The sequence below is a fragment of the Macadamia integrifolia genome, chromosome 2 (genome assembly GCF_013358625.1).
Source record: "Macadamia integrifolia cultivar HAES 741 chromosome 2, SCU_Mint_v3, whole genome shotgun sequence".
Lineage (NCBI taxonomy): Eukaryota > Viridiplantae > Streptophyta > Magnoliopsida > Proteales > Proteaceae > Macadamia > Macadamia integrifolia.
The window spans coordinates 26,934,562-26,950,545 of NC_056558.1; the positions used below are offsets into that span (position 1 = coordinate 26,934,562).

Here is a 15,984-nt window from a genome sequence, read left to right on the forward strand (position 1 = left end):
ATATGAATTTGTGGTAGTCTCTTTTTCTCATAGCTGAGAGACATTTACCATTGCCATTGTATTTTTGTGCACTTGTGTTGTGCTAATGGTTGATATCTACTGACTAAACACCGGCCGCTCGATGTGCATGATATAAATGGTAATGGCGATGACACTCAATAGCATTTCCACTACCCATTTAGGAGAACATCCAGGAGGCGGTTGTCAAACTATGATTGGCCAAAATCTAAGGGCTAGTAATTGTTTTGTAAAAAGCTTTTTAACAATAATTTATTTTATTATTATATTAAATAAATTACATGTGAGTCTTAAATATTTTTTTGTCTAGTCATAGGTCATAGTGCTCTCATAATTAAATGCAATGGATTTAATTTTGGCAATGATTTTATTCTATGGGTGCAGGGTCCATTAAGGTGTTGTTGTGGTGGAGAATATGTAATGAAAATATCTACCACTAAAAGTTTTCAGGTTACACCTTTCATAGTGTCATCCTTTTATATAATTAATGATAATTTAAAGGTTACCCTTTAGGATCACACTATTTTGCATGATTTAGTCTGTTAGATTATAATCTCATAACTCAACTTTTCTATTCAAAGAGAGGCTTTTTAGATTATGTCTTTTTTAGGCTACAAGTGTTGGAACCTCAAAAGATGGAATGAAAGAGGACTACTAGAGATGGTTAGGTTAGGGTTTCGAATGTTACTTCCTTCCTTAGTGCATCTAAAGATTCAAATGGAGCTTCCTTAGTGCAAGATCAAGGGAAAGCCATTGTTGTATCTCATCCTAATCAGTGATCTTTTGTTGAGGTTGTGGGGATTTGATCCTCCTTACTAGATATTGATGACTGACCAATAAGAAGAAGACATGTGTGACGACCTCGATTATGCTTGGTCAACTTCGTTTGAGCACCGACTATGTCTAGTTGGCTTTGTCGACCATATTCCTAACTAAAGAAGATCATCTTACTCAACCACATATCATCCATACTTCCCCTCCAATAGTAAGCTAGTTGTGGCTATAACTGTCTAGTGACCTAACCATAGTTCACCAACATGACCATGGTTGGGTAAAAATTATAGATACCCTCATTCAACCATTGTAGGTTAATCATTATAAAGATCGTCCATGTTAAAGGAGGGTAGATAATCCTATTAGTCAAGTGGGTTCGCAAGATAAGTTAAGGCAACTAGTTTTGGATTATTATCTTAAGAGTGAAAGAATAGGAGTTGAGGTGGCTAAGGTAGGGATTACATAGGGATGAGTTGGTATGAGTTTATATAAATGCAGCGACACACATAGGCAACAAGGGGGCTAGAGAGGATATCGACCTAATTTAAACTTTTAATAATAGGTGATGTGCCAGAGAAAGTCTGTACCAGTGACCTGTGGATGGCAACGGTCTACTGACTAGAGGGACGTGATGAACCCTTGTGCCAGTGCAGATGTTACAGATCAAAGTGGAAGGGTTTTAGACCTCTGAAGCCGCTGGGAGGTACCATGCGGGACCGTTGGGACCCTGAAATAAGATGCGGAGACCGATGAACCTCCTAGCCTTATCCCAATTGGCAGCCGAAGGGAAAGCCACCGTCTGGAAAGGAGTCTAAGAAACCTATAAGAGTGACGAATTGGTAAGAAAGCAGGTCCAACAAGGATAAGTAATGCAAGAAAAGGAAAAAAGAGGGAGACCATACCACAGTAAGTCGGTCCAGGACAGCCTTCCTTGTGGTGGCAAGAGGTAAAGGGCCTTGGACAGTCTCGCCTACTCCCCACTTCCTGGTTAGGGGAAACATGTCATAAACCCCCTTTGATAGGGGAGGGCAGAGGAAATCAAGGTGCTCGTAGGCCCAAGGCTAAAAGAGAAGACAGTCATCAGAACATGAAGCAAAGCAAAGTAAGGTAAGTAAATGGATCAAGCAGTTGGTACTTGGAGAATAAAGGCAGCCCCGTACAGACTTGGGTCACCCCACGCTAGGTGATCCATCATCCTTAGGAAATATGCATAAGTAGATCCCCCTAGTTGTACTTCTGAATATTTTGAAGGTCTCTGAAGAAATAGGTAAGCCAAAGGTCGACTTTATCAGAGGGATTCCTAAACAAACACTAGCCGACCCAATAGATGAAGATGCAACAGATAAACTGCTCCTTCTTCATGCGGGGGTTGGACATAGTTACTGTCTTGCTTGTACAAGCCTTACACAACAGTAAGATGGATGTTGACATTCAGAGAATTAATATCAATAAGTGCCAGCACCTCGAACCGGCTAAAGGGGGCAGAGAAGGTGATCAGCTCGCCTCCAAAGGGAAGACCAATCAATGCGTGAAAGAGAAAGGGGGGGTGATCGTCATCTCCACCATAGGCGAATGAGAAGTGTGAATACTCGGCCACCATCTCTCAGTAAGGGCTCAGGTAAACTCAACATCCAGTTTTCGAGCACCAAAGTAGAAGCAAGGGTGGAAGGGCAGATTATAGATCATCAACCGTATGAGGGGATGGATGTGGTTAAGCCAATCCCCCAGCTTGTTAGGGTAACCATACTTCCTACATGAAGGTTCTGCCTAGGCCTACCATAACAGGTAAAAAGTCTTAACACAAGCATTATAGATCATGTACAACAGTAGCACAAATGCATAGAAGTCTTAAGTACATGGGTATACATGCATGGACATCAAAATATCAAAGCATATATTAACATGAGCATATAGGATATGCTAAGCATGCATATCATTAGCATCTACACATGGAAAATTCCAAGAGCATACATACATGGCATGACAAAAAAAAAAGAGACTTACCCATTATCCCCAAGCAAAGTTGTAAATATGATCCTTGGTACCCTTTAGGGTCAATTCTAGATACCATGCTACAACATCGTTTTGGGATGACGAGTCAGCTAACTTGTCGACAATTTTCCCACCACCTGTATGTTTGTGTACCCATTTGAAATTTTTTTATAAAAAATCCGAAGCACAGGAGGAGAGAGAAGAGAGCACCACACCACACGTGGAGCAAAACGAAAAAAAGTGGAATAAAAAACTCTCTTGGGATCCACCCTTTTATAGGGGGACAACACCTAACCACAGGCTCGCCAGAGTTCCTGCAAGTCCTCCAAAACACTCGCGAGCCTACGAGGAATCTCACGAACTTCCCAGGTTTTAACAAAAAAAAAAGAAAAGAAGAGGGGGGTCTCACGACCCTGCTAAAAAATGAAGAGAAAACAAAACCATGAAAAAAAAAGAAGAGTTTTTTTAACTCTTTACAACTTCCCCATTGGGGCTAAAAGAAAAAAAATGATGAGTGTTGTCATCTTTGCATGTGTTCTCATACCTAAGTATTTGCATGTAACATTCATGAACTTTTGAATATTGAATATATGTTGAAATCATAGAAACCTGTTTGGCTCGGGGTTTCTAGTTTAGTACAACCAGAATACCATTGGACGGCCTAGAAACCTATTTGGCTTGGGGTTTCTGGGTTAGTATAACCGAGATACCATTGGACTGCGTAAAACCTGTTTAGCTCGGGGTTTCTGTTTAGAGCAACCAGAATACCATTGGATGACCTAGAAATCTATTTGTCATAGGTTTCTGTTTTCGTACAACTGGAATACCATTTGATGGCCTAGAAACCTGTTTGGCTTTTTTTTCGGTGTACAACCGAAACACCATTGGACAGCTTAGAAACCATTTTTCTCAAGGTTTTTGATTTACTATAACCAGAATACCATTGTGTGTCCCAGAGACCCTTTATATGTTGAATTATTGTGTATTAACATCTTGATAGGAACCAATCCGATATAGATTATTACTTGGTGGCTCAGGTAAGATCCTAACTTCCTAGTCAAAATTTACTAGATAGGATCATATTAATTTCTTGATTGATCGAGGATTTAACCTATTTGAAAGAATTTAATAATGAGTTATTCGCCCGCATTTGCCTATTTGCACCTCCTCCATCCTTGAGTAAGTGGCGGCAGTACATGCTCAGGGTGACAAAATTCGGTAGTTCTTTTCTTTGTCCTTTGGCCATAGCATAGGCCTCGGCCAAATAAAGGCATTTTGTACACACCTAATTTTGTCACTCTTTGACAGTGATGACCAATAGAGCACTATCAAGGTTCATGCTCTACATCAGAAGAGAATCTAGGCCTTTTGTGATGATCCAAACCTGACAGTCAGCCCAAAAATCATAATCCAACCAAAAACCCTAATCCAGCCCAAGAACCTAATCCAACCCAAAACTCTAATTTGGCTAGAAACCTTTATTCGACATGAAACCCTAATCTGACTCACTGTCGATTTCCCGATATCAGGGCACATTATACTAACGTGTTATATATTGGCAAATTGATTCTAACTGCTCTCTGATGGTGCGAGAATGGCATGAATAAGGATTTCAAGAAAAATACCAGCTTGCAATAGGGAAGAAGACCCTTCCTTTTAAACCTTAAATATTTGCGAATGAAAAAGGAGCTCGAAACCCACACTATTGGATAGTTCTTGAAAAGACGATTTCGACGATATATCGCATACAAAAATTGGACCCGATCTCCTGAAATCACTCCTGGAAGTCAGAACGGGGATCGATTAGCCAGTTTTGTCCAAGATTCTTCCCAGACACACTAGAGTTCTGGTGGGCTTGCAGGAATCTGGTGGGCCTGCCACCTTTTCTCTCAAAAAATGGCCCTAATTTGGCCTACCAATTTCCTCTTAAAAAGTAACTTGAGACTGACCGGGCTAGTAAAAATTTACCTTTTTGGGTGGTGGGCCTGCCAAAGAATTTACCACTTTTGGCAGGCCCACCAAACTTGGTCTAGACGCCTATAAATATTGTCCATTTTTTACCACTTTTAGTGTTTTAAAAGAATGTGGAGAGATTTCCCCATTTTGGTTTGAGGGAGCCTAGTGTGAAAGGAATAGCCCCTTCCCAAAGTAGCAATCTTTCTTGCCATTTTTGGCACCCTCTTTCACCCAACCACAAACCCTTACCATTTTCTAGCCCAAGTCAGTGGTCTTTACCCGACATTCGACCTAAGGCCAAAGTTTTATCCAAGTGGGCCCTACTTTAGCTTCTATAGGTCAAAGTTCTATCGAATTTCCTAGAGGTCCTCGAGAGATGTGCCAGAGCTTGGAAATCGAAGGCCTAGATTCTCTGAAGAAAATGAGTGAGCAACTAAGATCATTCCCACTTAAGTCGGGAGTCTTCATCAAAATCACAAACATATCAATCGGGGCCCACCCCTATTGACCCAAAATAGGGGTCAAGGTCAGGTATAATTTCTTAATAGAGTAGGAATAATATATATATTTTATTTGATATAGTGCTTGTATAATGTTTATATTAAATGTTTAGTCATACATGTAGGTTAGGATATATTGGGAAATATTTGAATTTATGCATTTAATAGGAAGACCGGTTCAACAGGGTGAAGTGGGTGCCTAACATCTTCCCAACCTTATAACTTGACTCTTCCCCTAAATCTCTGGACCAAACCGAGTCAATCTCAGGTCCACTCCTATAGAATCGGCCCACATCCCGGGTCCTAGGCCCTAACCCAAGGTGGCAACTCCAAATTTTAATGATTCCCAATCCCTGTATTGACCATTAGTTTATTGTTGAAAAAATACCCAACAAAGAGGAATGAGCTATTCATGAAATAGGCCCCCACATATTATGCCGAGTGGTAATACTGTGGTGCGGGGCCCGTGGGCCCGGGGCCCGCGAATTCATCATCAATGTCGAGAGACCCTCGACGTCCATCACCCTTACAACAGAGCTCACAGGAGGGGCCGGTGTAGGAGACATCAGAACAAAGTGTTCATCTCCAGCACCTACAATTGTAGGTCATAAAGTTGGGTGTTGGTGGCCAAAGTATTCAGTCTAGCTGATCCATAGGAGGGGTAGGAGGGAGATCTTCCATCGCCTGCTGAGGATTGTTCTCTGATTAAGGAGAAATGTTTTCCTAGTTCAGATCTTCAGTAGTAAGTTCTTTCTTGTCTCCCGAAGTTGGTAATGGTGGCAGTAGGCCACCCAGACAACCACTTCTTTGTACCATGCCATGCCAGTTTTGTAGCTTTATTTATGTCATCCCCATGGACAACTTCATTCTGTTGCGGTAATGAATCTTCCCAAGCCCTTCGACCCACCTGCACAGAAGGACAAAGAAGGGAGAGTTGGGCTGTGCTGGTGGGGGACACTCTGATGATTAAATTAGATCTTTAAGCAATAGAAAATATCAATGTAATGGAATTCATCCCATTTTTGGGAGTAGTACCTATATATTTATAGGTGGGGAGTGAGAGTTTAGGCAGTTCTCGAGTCCCGATTTGGTAGGTTATTCGATTTAGTAGGATATCTCCTAGGAGAGCCCTATAAGGTGAGTGTTACCTTATTCAGTTAGGGTTTGTATCAGAGTGGATTTTTTTGGAGATTTCCTTCGTATACCCCAAGCGTTTAGAGAGAGGTTTTACCAAAATTTTCCCTTCATTTGACAGTATATATAGTTATAGGATAACTAATTTAGAATTGCATTGGATACAAAAGAAATCTTTTATAATTCTCAACCATTGAGGTGATCAATTGGGACAAACTAGGGGTGAAAGTTTGGCCTTGACAACCCAAACCCGCCCTGGCCTGCCCTAAGCCCGAAAAGGCTTAGGCCAAGTTTTTTGACCATGAGGGTGGGTTAGGGTTGAAAAACCCCAACCCTGGGTCAGGGTTGAAAAACCCCAACCCTGGGTCAGGGTTGAAAAACCCCAACCCTGGGTCAGGGTTGAAAAACCCCAACCCTGGGTCAGGGTTGAAAAACCCCAACCCTGGGTCAGGGTTGGGTCGGGTTAGGGTTGAGGCCTCAACCCGGCCTGAAATTTAACCTTGCATTTTTATAATAGAAATTAGGTCACCAATCAGTTTTTCATTTTTCTATAATTTTTTAATATATAAGATATGAATGGTAAAAATATGTCAATCAAGGTTAATCCAATCATTGTAGAAGCCAAGGTCAACCCAACCCAGCCCAACCCGACCCAACCAGACCTAACCTGGCCCTGATAGGGTCAATTAGGGCCGGATTGGGTTGGTATGAACCTGGCAGGGTTGGGCCTAAACATGAACCTGACAGGGTTGGGTTGGGCCTGGGTTGAATTTTGAGGACCTAGGGTTGGGTTAGGGTTTTAAGAAACCCTACCCAACCCGGCCCTGTTTCACCCCTAGGACAAACTATTCTTTCATTCACCGAATTAAGCGAAATACTCTCACAACCTCTATACTGATGTTCACCCTGAAAATCTTCCAATTCCAGATTTAAAACATAAGAAGCAAACAACCCATTAATATGATATCTGGTGCAAGAAAGTTACAATGATATGTAGGAATACCCCATTATGGATTTGAACAGATTTGAAATACCCAGTAACATAAAGGCCAATAAATATCAATAAAACACCAAAAAATAGAGAAGGAGAAAGAAGCAATGCCCAATCAGTAAATTAACGGACATGATTTTTTGAACTCTGAATAATATATCCAAATCACTATTCAATCCAATATTCTTCCCCAAATTGAATAAAAGCTGTGTGTGTGTGTGTGAGAGAGAGAGAGAGAGAGAGAGAGCTCTATCAAATGACCAGCTTCTGTTTGACGTTTCCTCTAATCTTCTTGTTGCTTTATGCTTAAATTTGAACTTTTTCTATTTGAGGTGATTAGAGCTGATAATTATAATGATACATTTCCAAATTCGATCAATGAGATTAGTGCTAATAAAACACTATGATTATAATGATACATTCCAAATTCCAGCCACCCCTTCTACCAAATTTCAGTCACACTAGTAGAAGTGGTCTCTAATGTTGGTATATGATATCTTGTATTCCGTCGCAGCTTAATCCAGGGAGTACCGGTACAGGTCCCCTGACAAAACGGTGGTCCCACTTGCCAGTAAACGAGCCATGCTCAGGGGTTACAAGGGGGTAGGAGGCCCCCTACATAGTGGGGGTGGAGGGATTTTTTATTTAAGGGCAATTTTGTATTTTTCGGTATTAGGGTTTTTCACTATATATTTGTAGCGAGATTTACTTTTTCTGTAAGCAATTCGGAGAGGTGTGAGAACTAGCGTTGTAATCCTATTCTCCATTGATAGTGACGCAAAATTTCATCTCGCTGAGGACATAGGCGTAAACCTGTGTGCATTATTTTGTTCCTATTTTTTCATTACTTTCTGCATCGCTTTTATGGTTGCGTTTCTACATCTAACTTCACTCATATCTTGTATATTTCAACGTGTTTCAAGGCATATTAACAGCATTACTGACTCACTGACAAAAAGGGCCTTGTTGTTTCCTATACGACAGTTCCAATCCATCCATGACTCGTGGAGATGTGTGCATTTACAGCCATGAGCTTTACAAGAAAAGATTTTACCCAAAGAAATAAATGTGGATGACCAAACAATGAACTGTTCTTACGGATCCTTCCATATTCGTAGAGAAATGATGTTTTTGACTATAGAAACTTGGATGACAAGCTTTATATTACTTTGTCTAAACTTAGATATTTCTATTTTTGAGTTTGGCCTATAAATTATGTTGCTAAGAATGTAAATCATCGAAAGTTTTTAAGGAAAATAATGGGTTCGTGGATAGATATGCTACTTGTTTTAGGTTTAACCCTCTTGAGCCTCTCTCCTTCATGGGCAACTGACGTTTCTTATGACAAGGGTCAGTTTCTGATCAATGGACAACCAAGAATTCTCCTTTCTGGATCAATCCATTACCCACGCAGTACGGTGGAGGTAAAGTGATTAATTAATGATGGAGTTGTTTTCGGAGTGTGGATCAGGTTTGAGTATCAACTCTTATGTGGACTCCATGTGTGTGGATCAAGATCATACGAGAATCTGATTCACTCCCGTTTACCTATTATTTACTTTGGCTGAAAACTAATTACAAATCTATCTCTTCATTTATTCAGATGTGGCCAGATCTAATCCAGAAGGCGAAGGAAGGTGGACTTGATGCTATAGAGACTTACGTGTTTTGGAATGCTCATGAGCCCCGTCGTCGTGAGGTTTTCATCACTCAAAACTATAAGTACTGATGATCAGCATATCTATTCAAAAATCCTAACCATTTTTCTTCTCAATTTTCTTCTCTTTCTGCTTCTTGTTTCGACACAGTACAATTTCAAAGGGAACTTAGATCTCATCAGCTTTTTGAAGACAGTCCAGCAAGCCGGTCTCTACGCCATTCTGCGCATCGGTCCTTATGCGTGTGCTGAATGGAACTATGGGTAATTATTACATGGGAGAGGATTCGCTGAGTAAACAGGATAATCTACACCCTCTCACAGTTCAGAGAACCTTTTCCCTCATTACATATATATTCTAGTATTTGCACTGATTCGCTCGATAGAATCGGACAAGAGGTGACTAGGATGTTTGTTGAGAGGAAACCAATGTATGCCACGTGGAGGCAAAGTTTGGTGATTAATAGGCCCTAAACTTCTAGGACGGAAACTTTACATGGTATAAAAGTGGGTTTTTAGGATATGTATGTATAACATATACGTATTGCTACACATGCGGGAGACTTTAGTCTCTCATCGACTACTAATTAACCTATTTTCTCTTTTCATTATTTCAAGAATCTCATCCAAACATTAGAACCATGAAGGAAGAGAAATTAAAGAATTAAAGAATTAAAGAATTAAAGAATCGCAGAAAGCCAAGGCATCCAAAAAGAATTATTAAAATAGAAAATGTCACGGACACTTGAGATCAAATCCCACCTTCACCACCAACGATATACCAACTCTCCTTTTAGAAAATAGTGGGGTCATACAAAATTTGACATATAACAAATACAAAGAGCTGATAGTTCCATACAGACTGCCAAGTAGTTGCAACCCAGGTAATAGCAAAAAAAATTTCTTCCATACATGATACCCATAAAATTTAACCTCTAATCTTTTTCCTTGAATTGTTTAGTCTTTCACAAGTATACTCACTAGGTAGATGTTATTTTTATGACCAGAGGATTCCCTGTGTGGATGCATAATCTACCCGGAGTCAAGTTCAGGACAGATAATCAAGTTTTCAAGGTTCGGATTTTCATTTTTTGTATTTCATTAAATTGTTGATCAAGTTTTTCTACAAGGAGTTAATGGTCTTAAAGCCACATTTTTTTTTATTTTTTTTAAATACAGGATGAGATGCAAACTTTCACTACTTTAATAGTGGATATGATTAAAAAGGAGAAGCTCCTTGCCCCTCAGGGAGGTCCCATAATCCTTTTACAGGTTTGTTTAATTAGGATGACAATATTTTTCCTATTACCATTTTTGTTGCTTTTACTACTGTAACACTAATTATTTATGATACTTCTTCAATGCATGATAGATTGAGAATGAATATGGCAATATAATGGAGCCTTATAAAGAGGAAGGGCAAAGATACATCCAATGGTGTGCAAAACTGGCTGAATCCCAAAATACTGGCATCCCATGGGTCATGTGTCAACAGGATAATGCACCACAGTCAATGGTATTTGTTTCTGTTAATAATATTCAAAAATCTATCCATTTTTTTTTTTTCAATATTTGTTACTCAAAGTATATAAAGTTTTCAACTCTTATTCTTTTTATTGTCAACACATGATCAATTTTTCATTGACCTATCAGATTAACACGTGCAATGGATTTTACTGCGACTTTAGTTTCAAGCCAAATAACCCAAAGAGTCCCAAAATGTGGACTGAGAATTGGACTGGCTGGTGAGTGTACATTTTTTTCAAAGAATACAAACTTATAAGAAGAAAGAAAAACTTCGGCTCTATTTGATCGCAAGAAAAAATTAAAGAGAAATGAAGTGAAATTAAATCAAGACTTAAAAAACGAATGCCAAGTCATTCAAAATGAAGTCATCACATTTTATTGTAGTCTGCAATCAAATCCCTTGGATTTAAAATGGAAATTAAAGATTAATATTACAAATCAAATATAATAAAAGTTTCAAGTAGATTGTACAATCATGATTAAAAAAAAAATTTATAATTTTATTTTAAATGAGTTTGACCTTCCTTAACTTCCTTGCAATCAAACCAAACCTTCAGATATTTCTTCCCAGCATAGAGGGTCTGAAGCTAAATGGACTTTCTTTTCAGGTTCATAGGTTGGGGCCTCCCATTCCATTACAGAGCTGCTGAAGATGTGGCCTACGCAGTTGCTCGTTTCTTTCAAAGTGGTGGTGTCCTCCAAAACTACTATATGGTTAGCTCTCACTCACTATTCTAAAAAAAAAAAAAAATATATATATATATATATATACATAAGTAGGAGAAGGTACTAACTAATATTTCAATGACTTGGTTTCAGTACCATGGAGGAACCAATTTTGGTCGTTCATCAGGTGGCCCATATATCACAACATCTTATGATTATGATGCACCACTGGATGAATATGGTAATTATTATTAATTTAATGTTGAGATTGAAAGGAATTACCTTAACAAATTTATGAGTTCCTTCTCCGTTAAAAGGACATTACTTAATACATCAAACTCTTCAGGGCTTTTGAATCAACCTAAATGGGGACATCTAAAGAGACTCCATGAAATCATTAAATCAGCTGAGAAGATTCTTGTCCAGAAGTCAGTAACACACAAAGACATTGAAAGCAATGTGGTGGTTAGTTGCAACAGTTCTTATGTCCTTACACAAATCACTGAAACTCAAAATAGGAGATGATATGAAATATTTTTTTGTAACAGTTGTCTACATTTACGGGCAACTCGACGGGCAATTCTACGGGCAATTCAGTTTGCTTCTTGAGCAATGCAAACAATAACAAAGACGTGAATGTTGACTTGCAAAACAATGGCAAGTACTTCTTGCCTGCTTGGTCCCTCAGTATTCTTGTTGATTGCAACAAGGAAATCTACAACACTGCTAAGGTAAGAAGGGAGTATTTCATTGTGCATTAGATTGACAGCCGGCACTTATTATAATTAGTCATAACCCGTCAATCTTTTTACCTGGATCCTCACTCTCGTCCTTTGTTGGAATCTCCATATAGTAAACCACATTACTTATTATATCAGTTATGAAAAATATATATTATGATTACATACAGGTCAGTACCCAGATATCCATGAAGACAAAGAAACCAAGCAATGGTGATACTGAACTCAATTGGGTGTGGAGAGCTGAGCCTATGAAAGATACCCTAAATGGACAGGGCTCCTCTACTGCAAAACAGCTTCTTGAACAAAAGGCAACAACTGCTGATGCTAGTGATTACCTGTGGTACATGACTAGGTATAGTTATATCTCTTTCTTTCTTCCTTAATTCTCATAGGATGTTCTTTCTAATTACCTTCTTAATTTAATAAAATTCACTGTTTTAGGGTGAATGTTGATGCAACTTTCCCTAAAAACACGACTCTGCGTGTAAATACAACAGGCTCTGTCCTTCATGCTTATGTCAACAAGAAGCGCATTGGTAATTTAATTTAAACTTGATTAGCCTAATGCTGCGCTTGGTAGTCATTATGTTATAGAAATGACTTTTCGTGTCAAAATCAGAATTTTTCATTTCTATGTCAAAATTCCTTTTTTCGTTTTGTAACATTACTTTTTTTTTTTTTTTCAACATTTTTCGTTTCTAACATTACTTTTTTTTTTTTTTTTTCACTTGTTTTGTTTTGAGAAAACGGGAAAACAAATCATGGACACCAAACGGAAGGTTCTGTTTTCTTGTTCCTGTAAAACGAAAAAACACTAGAAATGTTTTTTCGGATGACTACCAAGTGCAGCCTAAACCATTTTCCCCTTGTAAGTTGGTAGGATTCATCTCATTATAATAATTTGATATTAAATTTCTTAATTTGGTGAAAAAACAGGATCTGATTGGCGAAGTGGAGGTGGTTTTGTGTTTGAGAAACCAGTCATTTTGAAAAAAGGGGTTAATCTGATATCTTTACTTAGCGTCACTGTTGGACTAACGGTAACTACAAATTTTTTTCTTTTCTCACTTACTATATTGTCAATTTATATGATTTCTTGTTTCTATATCTTTCTCTTTTTTATTTTTATTTTTGTAGAACTATGGTTCATTTTTCGATTTGGTACCATTTGGAATAGTTGGTGGTCCGGTTCAATTGATTGGAAGTACTGGTAATTTTAATAAGGATCTATCATCAAACGAGTGGTCATATAAGGTAAAATCATTAACTGATAAGTTGGAATAGTAACATGAAACTAGTGGTTCAAAATCACTTGATCTGACTTCCCAATTTTTACTTTGTTCTTTGGTTGAAGATTGGATTAAATGGTGAGAACCAGCATTTTTATGACGACAAATTGTCACGCAAAAATCAATGGGCATCAGAAGGACTTCCCATCAATAGGCCCATGACCTGGTATAAGGTACTCTCTCTCTCTCTCTCTCTCTCTCTCTCTCTCTCTCTCTCTCTCTCTCTCTCTCTCTCTCATAAAATCTGTTGGGATTCCATATGAAAGGAGTTATCTCACATGGGATGTGAATAGTCTAATGTGAAGGGCCTGGAAGAAGGACCCGGCACCATATCCTAAATGGATAGGTTTTAAGGATTTTCCATCAACAAGCTCATGGTTTAGGTACAACCCCAACCCACCATTTCACTAAGAATCCTAATAAAGTGATGAACCCTAGTTATAAATGGGCTGAGTTCCCCTTTTTTTTCTTTTGCCGTGAATAAGATTTGAGTCTTGACTCTTGATTGAATGCTTGACTTTTGTGGCCAATCTTTATCAACAAGGCATATTCAAGGAATATTTTTATATTTTATCTGTCTAGTTGTTAATGGAAATGGCATAGTTAACTTAATTTGAACGTGTTTGATGGCAGACCACCTTCAAGGCCCCTTTGGGTAAAAATCCTGTGGTGATAGACATGCAGAGTATGAGCAAGGGGCATGCCTGGGTTAACGGACACAGCCTTGGGAGATTTTGGCCTACCATGATTGCTCAAGCCCCCAAAGGATATTCTTGTTCTGATACATGTGATTATCGTGGAAACTACGATGATCACAAATGTTTTTCTAATTGCGGTAATCCTTCACAGAGATGGTAAGTGAAGAAATTGGATGGTGGCAACTTATTGTCATCACCATTGTTACACACTAATTATCCCTTAAAATTTTAAGTTGTGAAGCTTGTAATCCTTTTTAATACATGGGACGATGGAAAGGGCCAGTAAGACACCATTTGATAACGTTTCTGCTGTTTCTGTGTCTAGAAACAGCAGAAACGACTTTTCACGTTTTCAGAAATAAAAACAGATTTTTGGGTGTTTGATAAACCTGTTTTTCGAAGTACTTTTTTATAGACATTATGCCACTAAAAAACCCAATAGTTTTATCGGATGCCCAAAAGGGAGAGAGGGTTCGGTTGCCTCTTTTAGATTTAAATAGTTGAGAGATTTATTGGGCATAATAGCCTTTTTTTTTTTTTCCACTCAAATTCATTTCTAGAAACAACGAAACAAGTCGGACTTATTTCGTCAAAGTCATTTCTAGAATTGTAAATAGGCATAAATTTTGATTTATGTTTCTAGAAACAGGTGAAACGGAACAACTTTATCAAACGCTTTTTAGGTTGTTTCTCCGTTTTTGGGAACAAAAAAATGTAGAAACGACAGAAACAACAGAAACGGAACGTTGTCAAACAATGCCTAAACTTATTTATGTTCTTCCACTAACTAATTACTAATTGGGTTTGTTTTAGGTACCACGTTCCAAGATCATTCCTAAATGATGGGGATAACATATTAATCTTGTTCGAAGAAATTGGTGGCAACCCAATCAAAATTAGTTTCCAAACTGTCACAACGGAGAAGGCATGTGGTAATGCATATGAGGGAAGCACATTAGAATTATCATGCCAAGGCGGCCAGACCATTTCCGCAATTGAGTTCGCCAGCTTTGGAGATCCCCAAGGAAAATGTGGATCATTCAAGAAAGGTAGTTGTGATGCTACTAACACACTATCTGTGTTGGAGAAGTCATGTGTAGGAAAGGAGTCTTGTTCCGTCAATGTATTGGAAGCAACTTTTGGATCAAGTAGCTGCAGCATCAACACCCCCAAGAGGCTAGCTGTGCAAGCTGCATGTTGAGATCTTTTTTTGTTAAGTACTTACAATCTAAGCTCTTAGGTTGAGATCCACAGCATTAGAGAGACCCTCCCTATTTTTGTCCATGGAGTTCTATGATTTTGTTAGGTACTGCCTACCTTATTATATGTACTAAAAGATTTGTGCAATAATTAACGTAATAATGTGAAGGAAAATGACTTTTTTTTTCTTATGTTAAAAGAGATTTCTAATTATTAATGTACTCTATGATCTTTTAAATTTAGTGGCCTAAGTTGGTATTATCGCTAGAAGACCTAACAAAATTTTGTAGATTAAACTTCACACTTGAAAAGGGAATAAAAGTCCTAAAAGACCTTCAAGTCCTGGAGACAAATTATATAAGCCACATTGGTTTGAAGTGAAACAAATGAAAAGAAGTGAAATAATTCATCAGTAGACTAAAGTAAAATGAGGTTTTGAGGGGAAAAAAAAAGGTTTCTATGCATCTATGGCAACCCGCTCCTATAACACCCCCCCCCCCACACAAAAATAATAATAATAATAAACTATCTTTTATGAATTGACAAGTTTATTTGTCATTTCTTAGGTTGGGTAATGATATAGCCAAAATAACCTCTCGGTGGGGGCAATGACACGTGTCACTGCTGGGACACGTGTCCTCCGCCAGACGAAGGTTCCAAGAAACCACTCACACTCGAGCACGCTCAATCACCGAGGCACGCCCGCAGAATCACGCGGGATCACGTCGTCTGCATGAGGGGAATATTCCCCCAGAAGGTTGGACGTATTCTAGTAGGACTCTAAGAGGGAAGAAGGGGGAAAAAACCCTAAGGCCGAAGAGCTATATAAGAAGGCACGG

General features: G+C 38.6%; 1 protein-coding gene across 1 annotated transcript; it reads left to right on the top strand.

The window, feature by feature from the left end:
- Positions 1–8,622: 8,622 nt before the first annotated feature.
- LOC122059321 (beta-galactosidase 7-like) lies at positions 8,623–15,344 on the top strand. Its single transcript, XM_042622045.1, has 18 exons — positions 8,623–8,789; positions 8,969–9,064; positions 9,174–9,286; positions 10,030–10,096; positions 10,202–10,294; positions 10,395–10,538; positions 10,676–10,767; positions 11,158–11,263; positions 11,369–11,456; positions 11,562–11,680; positions 11,764–11,946; positions 12,126–12,310; positions 12,400–12,494; positions 12,895–12,998; positions 13,096–13,212; positions 13,313–13,420; positions 13,881–14,101; positions 14,759–15,344. Exons 1-18 carry the CDS (start codon positions 8,625–8,627, stop codon positions 15,144–15,146), a joined length of 2,484 nt encoding a protein of 827 aa, XP_042477979.1. The 5' UTR covers positions 8,623–8,624; the 3' UTR covers positions 15,147–15,344.
- Positions 15,345–15,984: the final 640 nt, after the last annotated feature.

Coding starts and splice junctions, on each gene's coding strand:
- LOC122059321 (XM_042622045.1), top strand. CDS start 8,625: ATGGGTTCGTGGATAGATATGCTACTTGTTTTAGGTTTAACCCTCTTG. Junction 12,495..12,894: donor TGTCAACAAGAAGCGCATTG/GTAATTTAATTT, acceptor GTGAAAAAACAG/GATCTGATTGGCGAAGTGGA. Junction 14,102..14,758: donor GGTAATCCTTCACAGAGATG/GTAAGTGAAGAA, acceptor GGTTTGTTTTAG/GTACCACGTTCCAAGATCAT.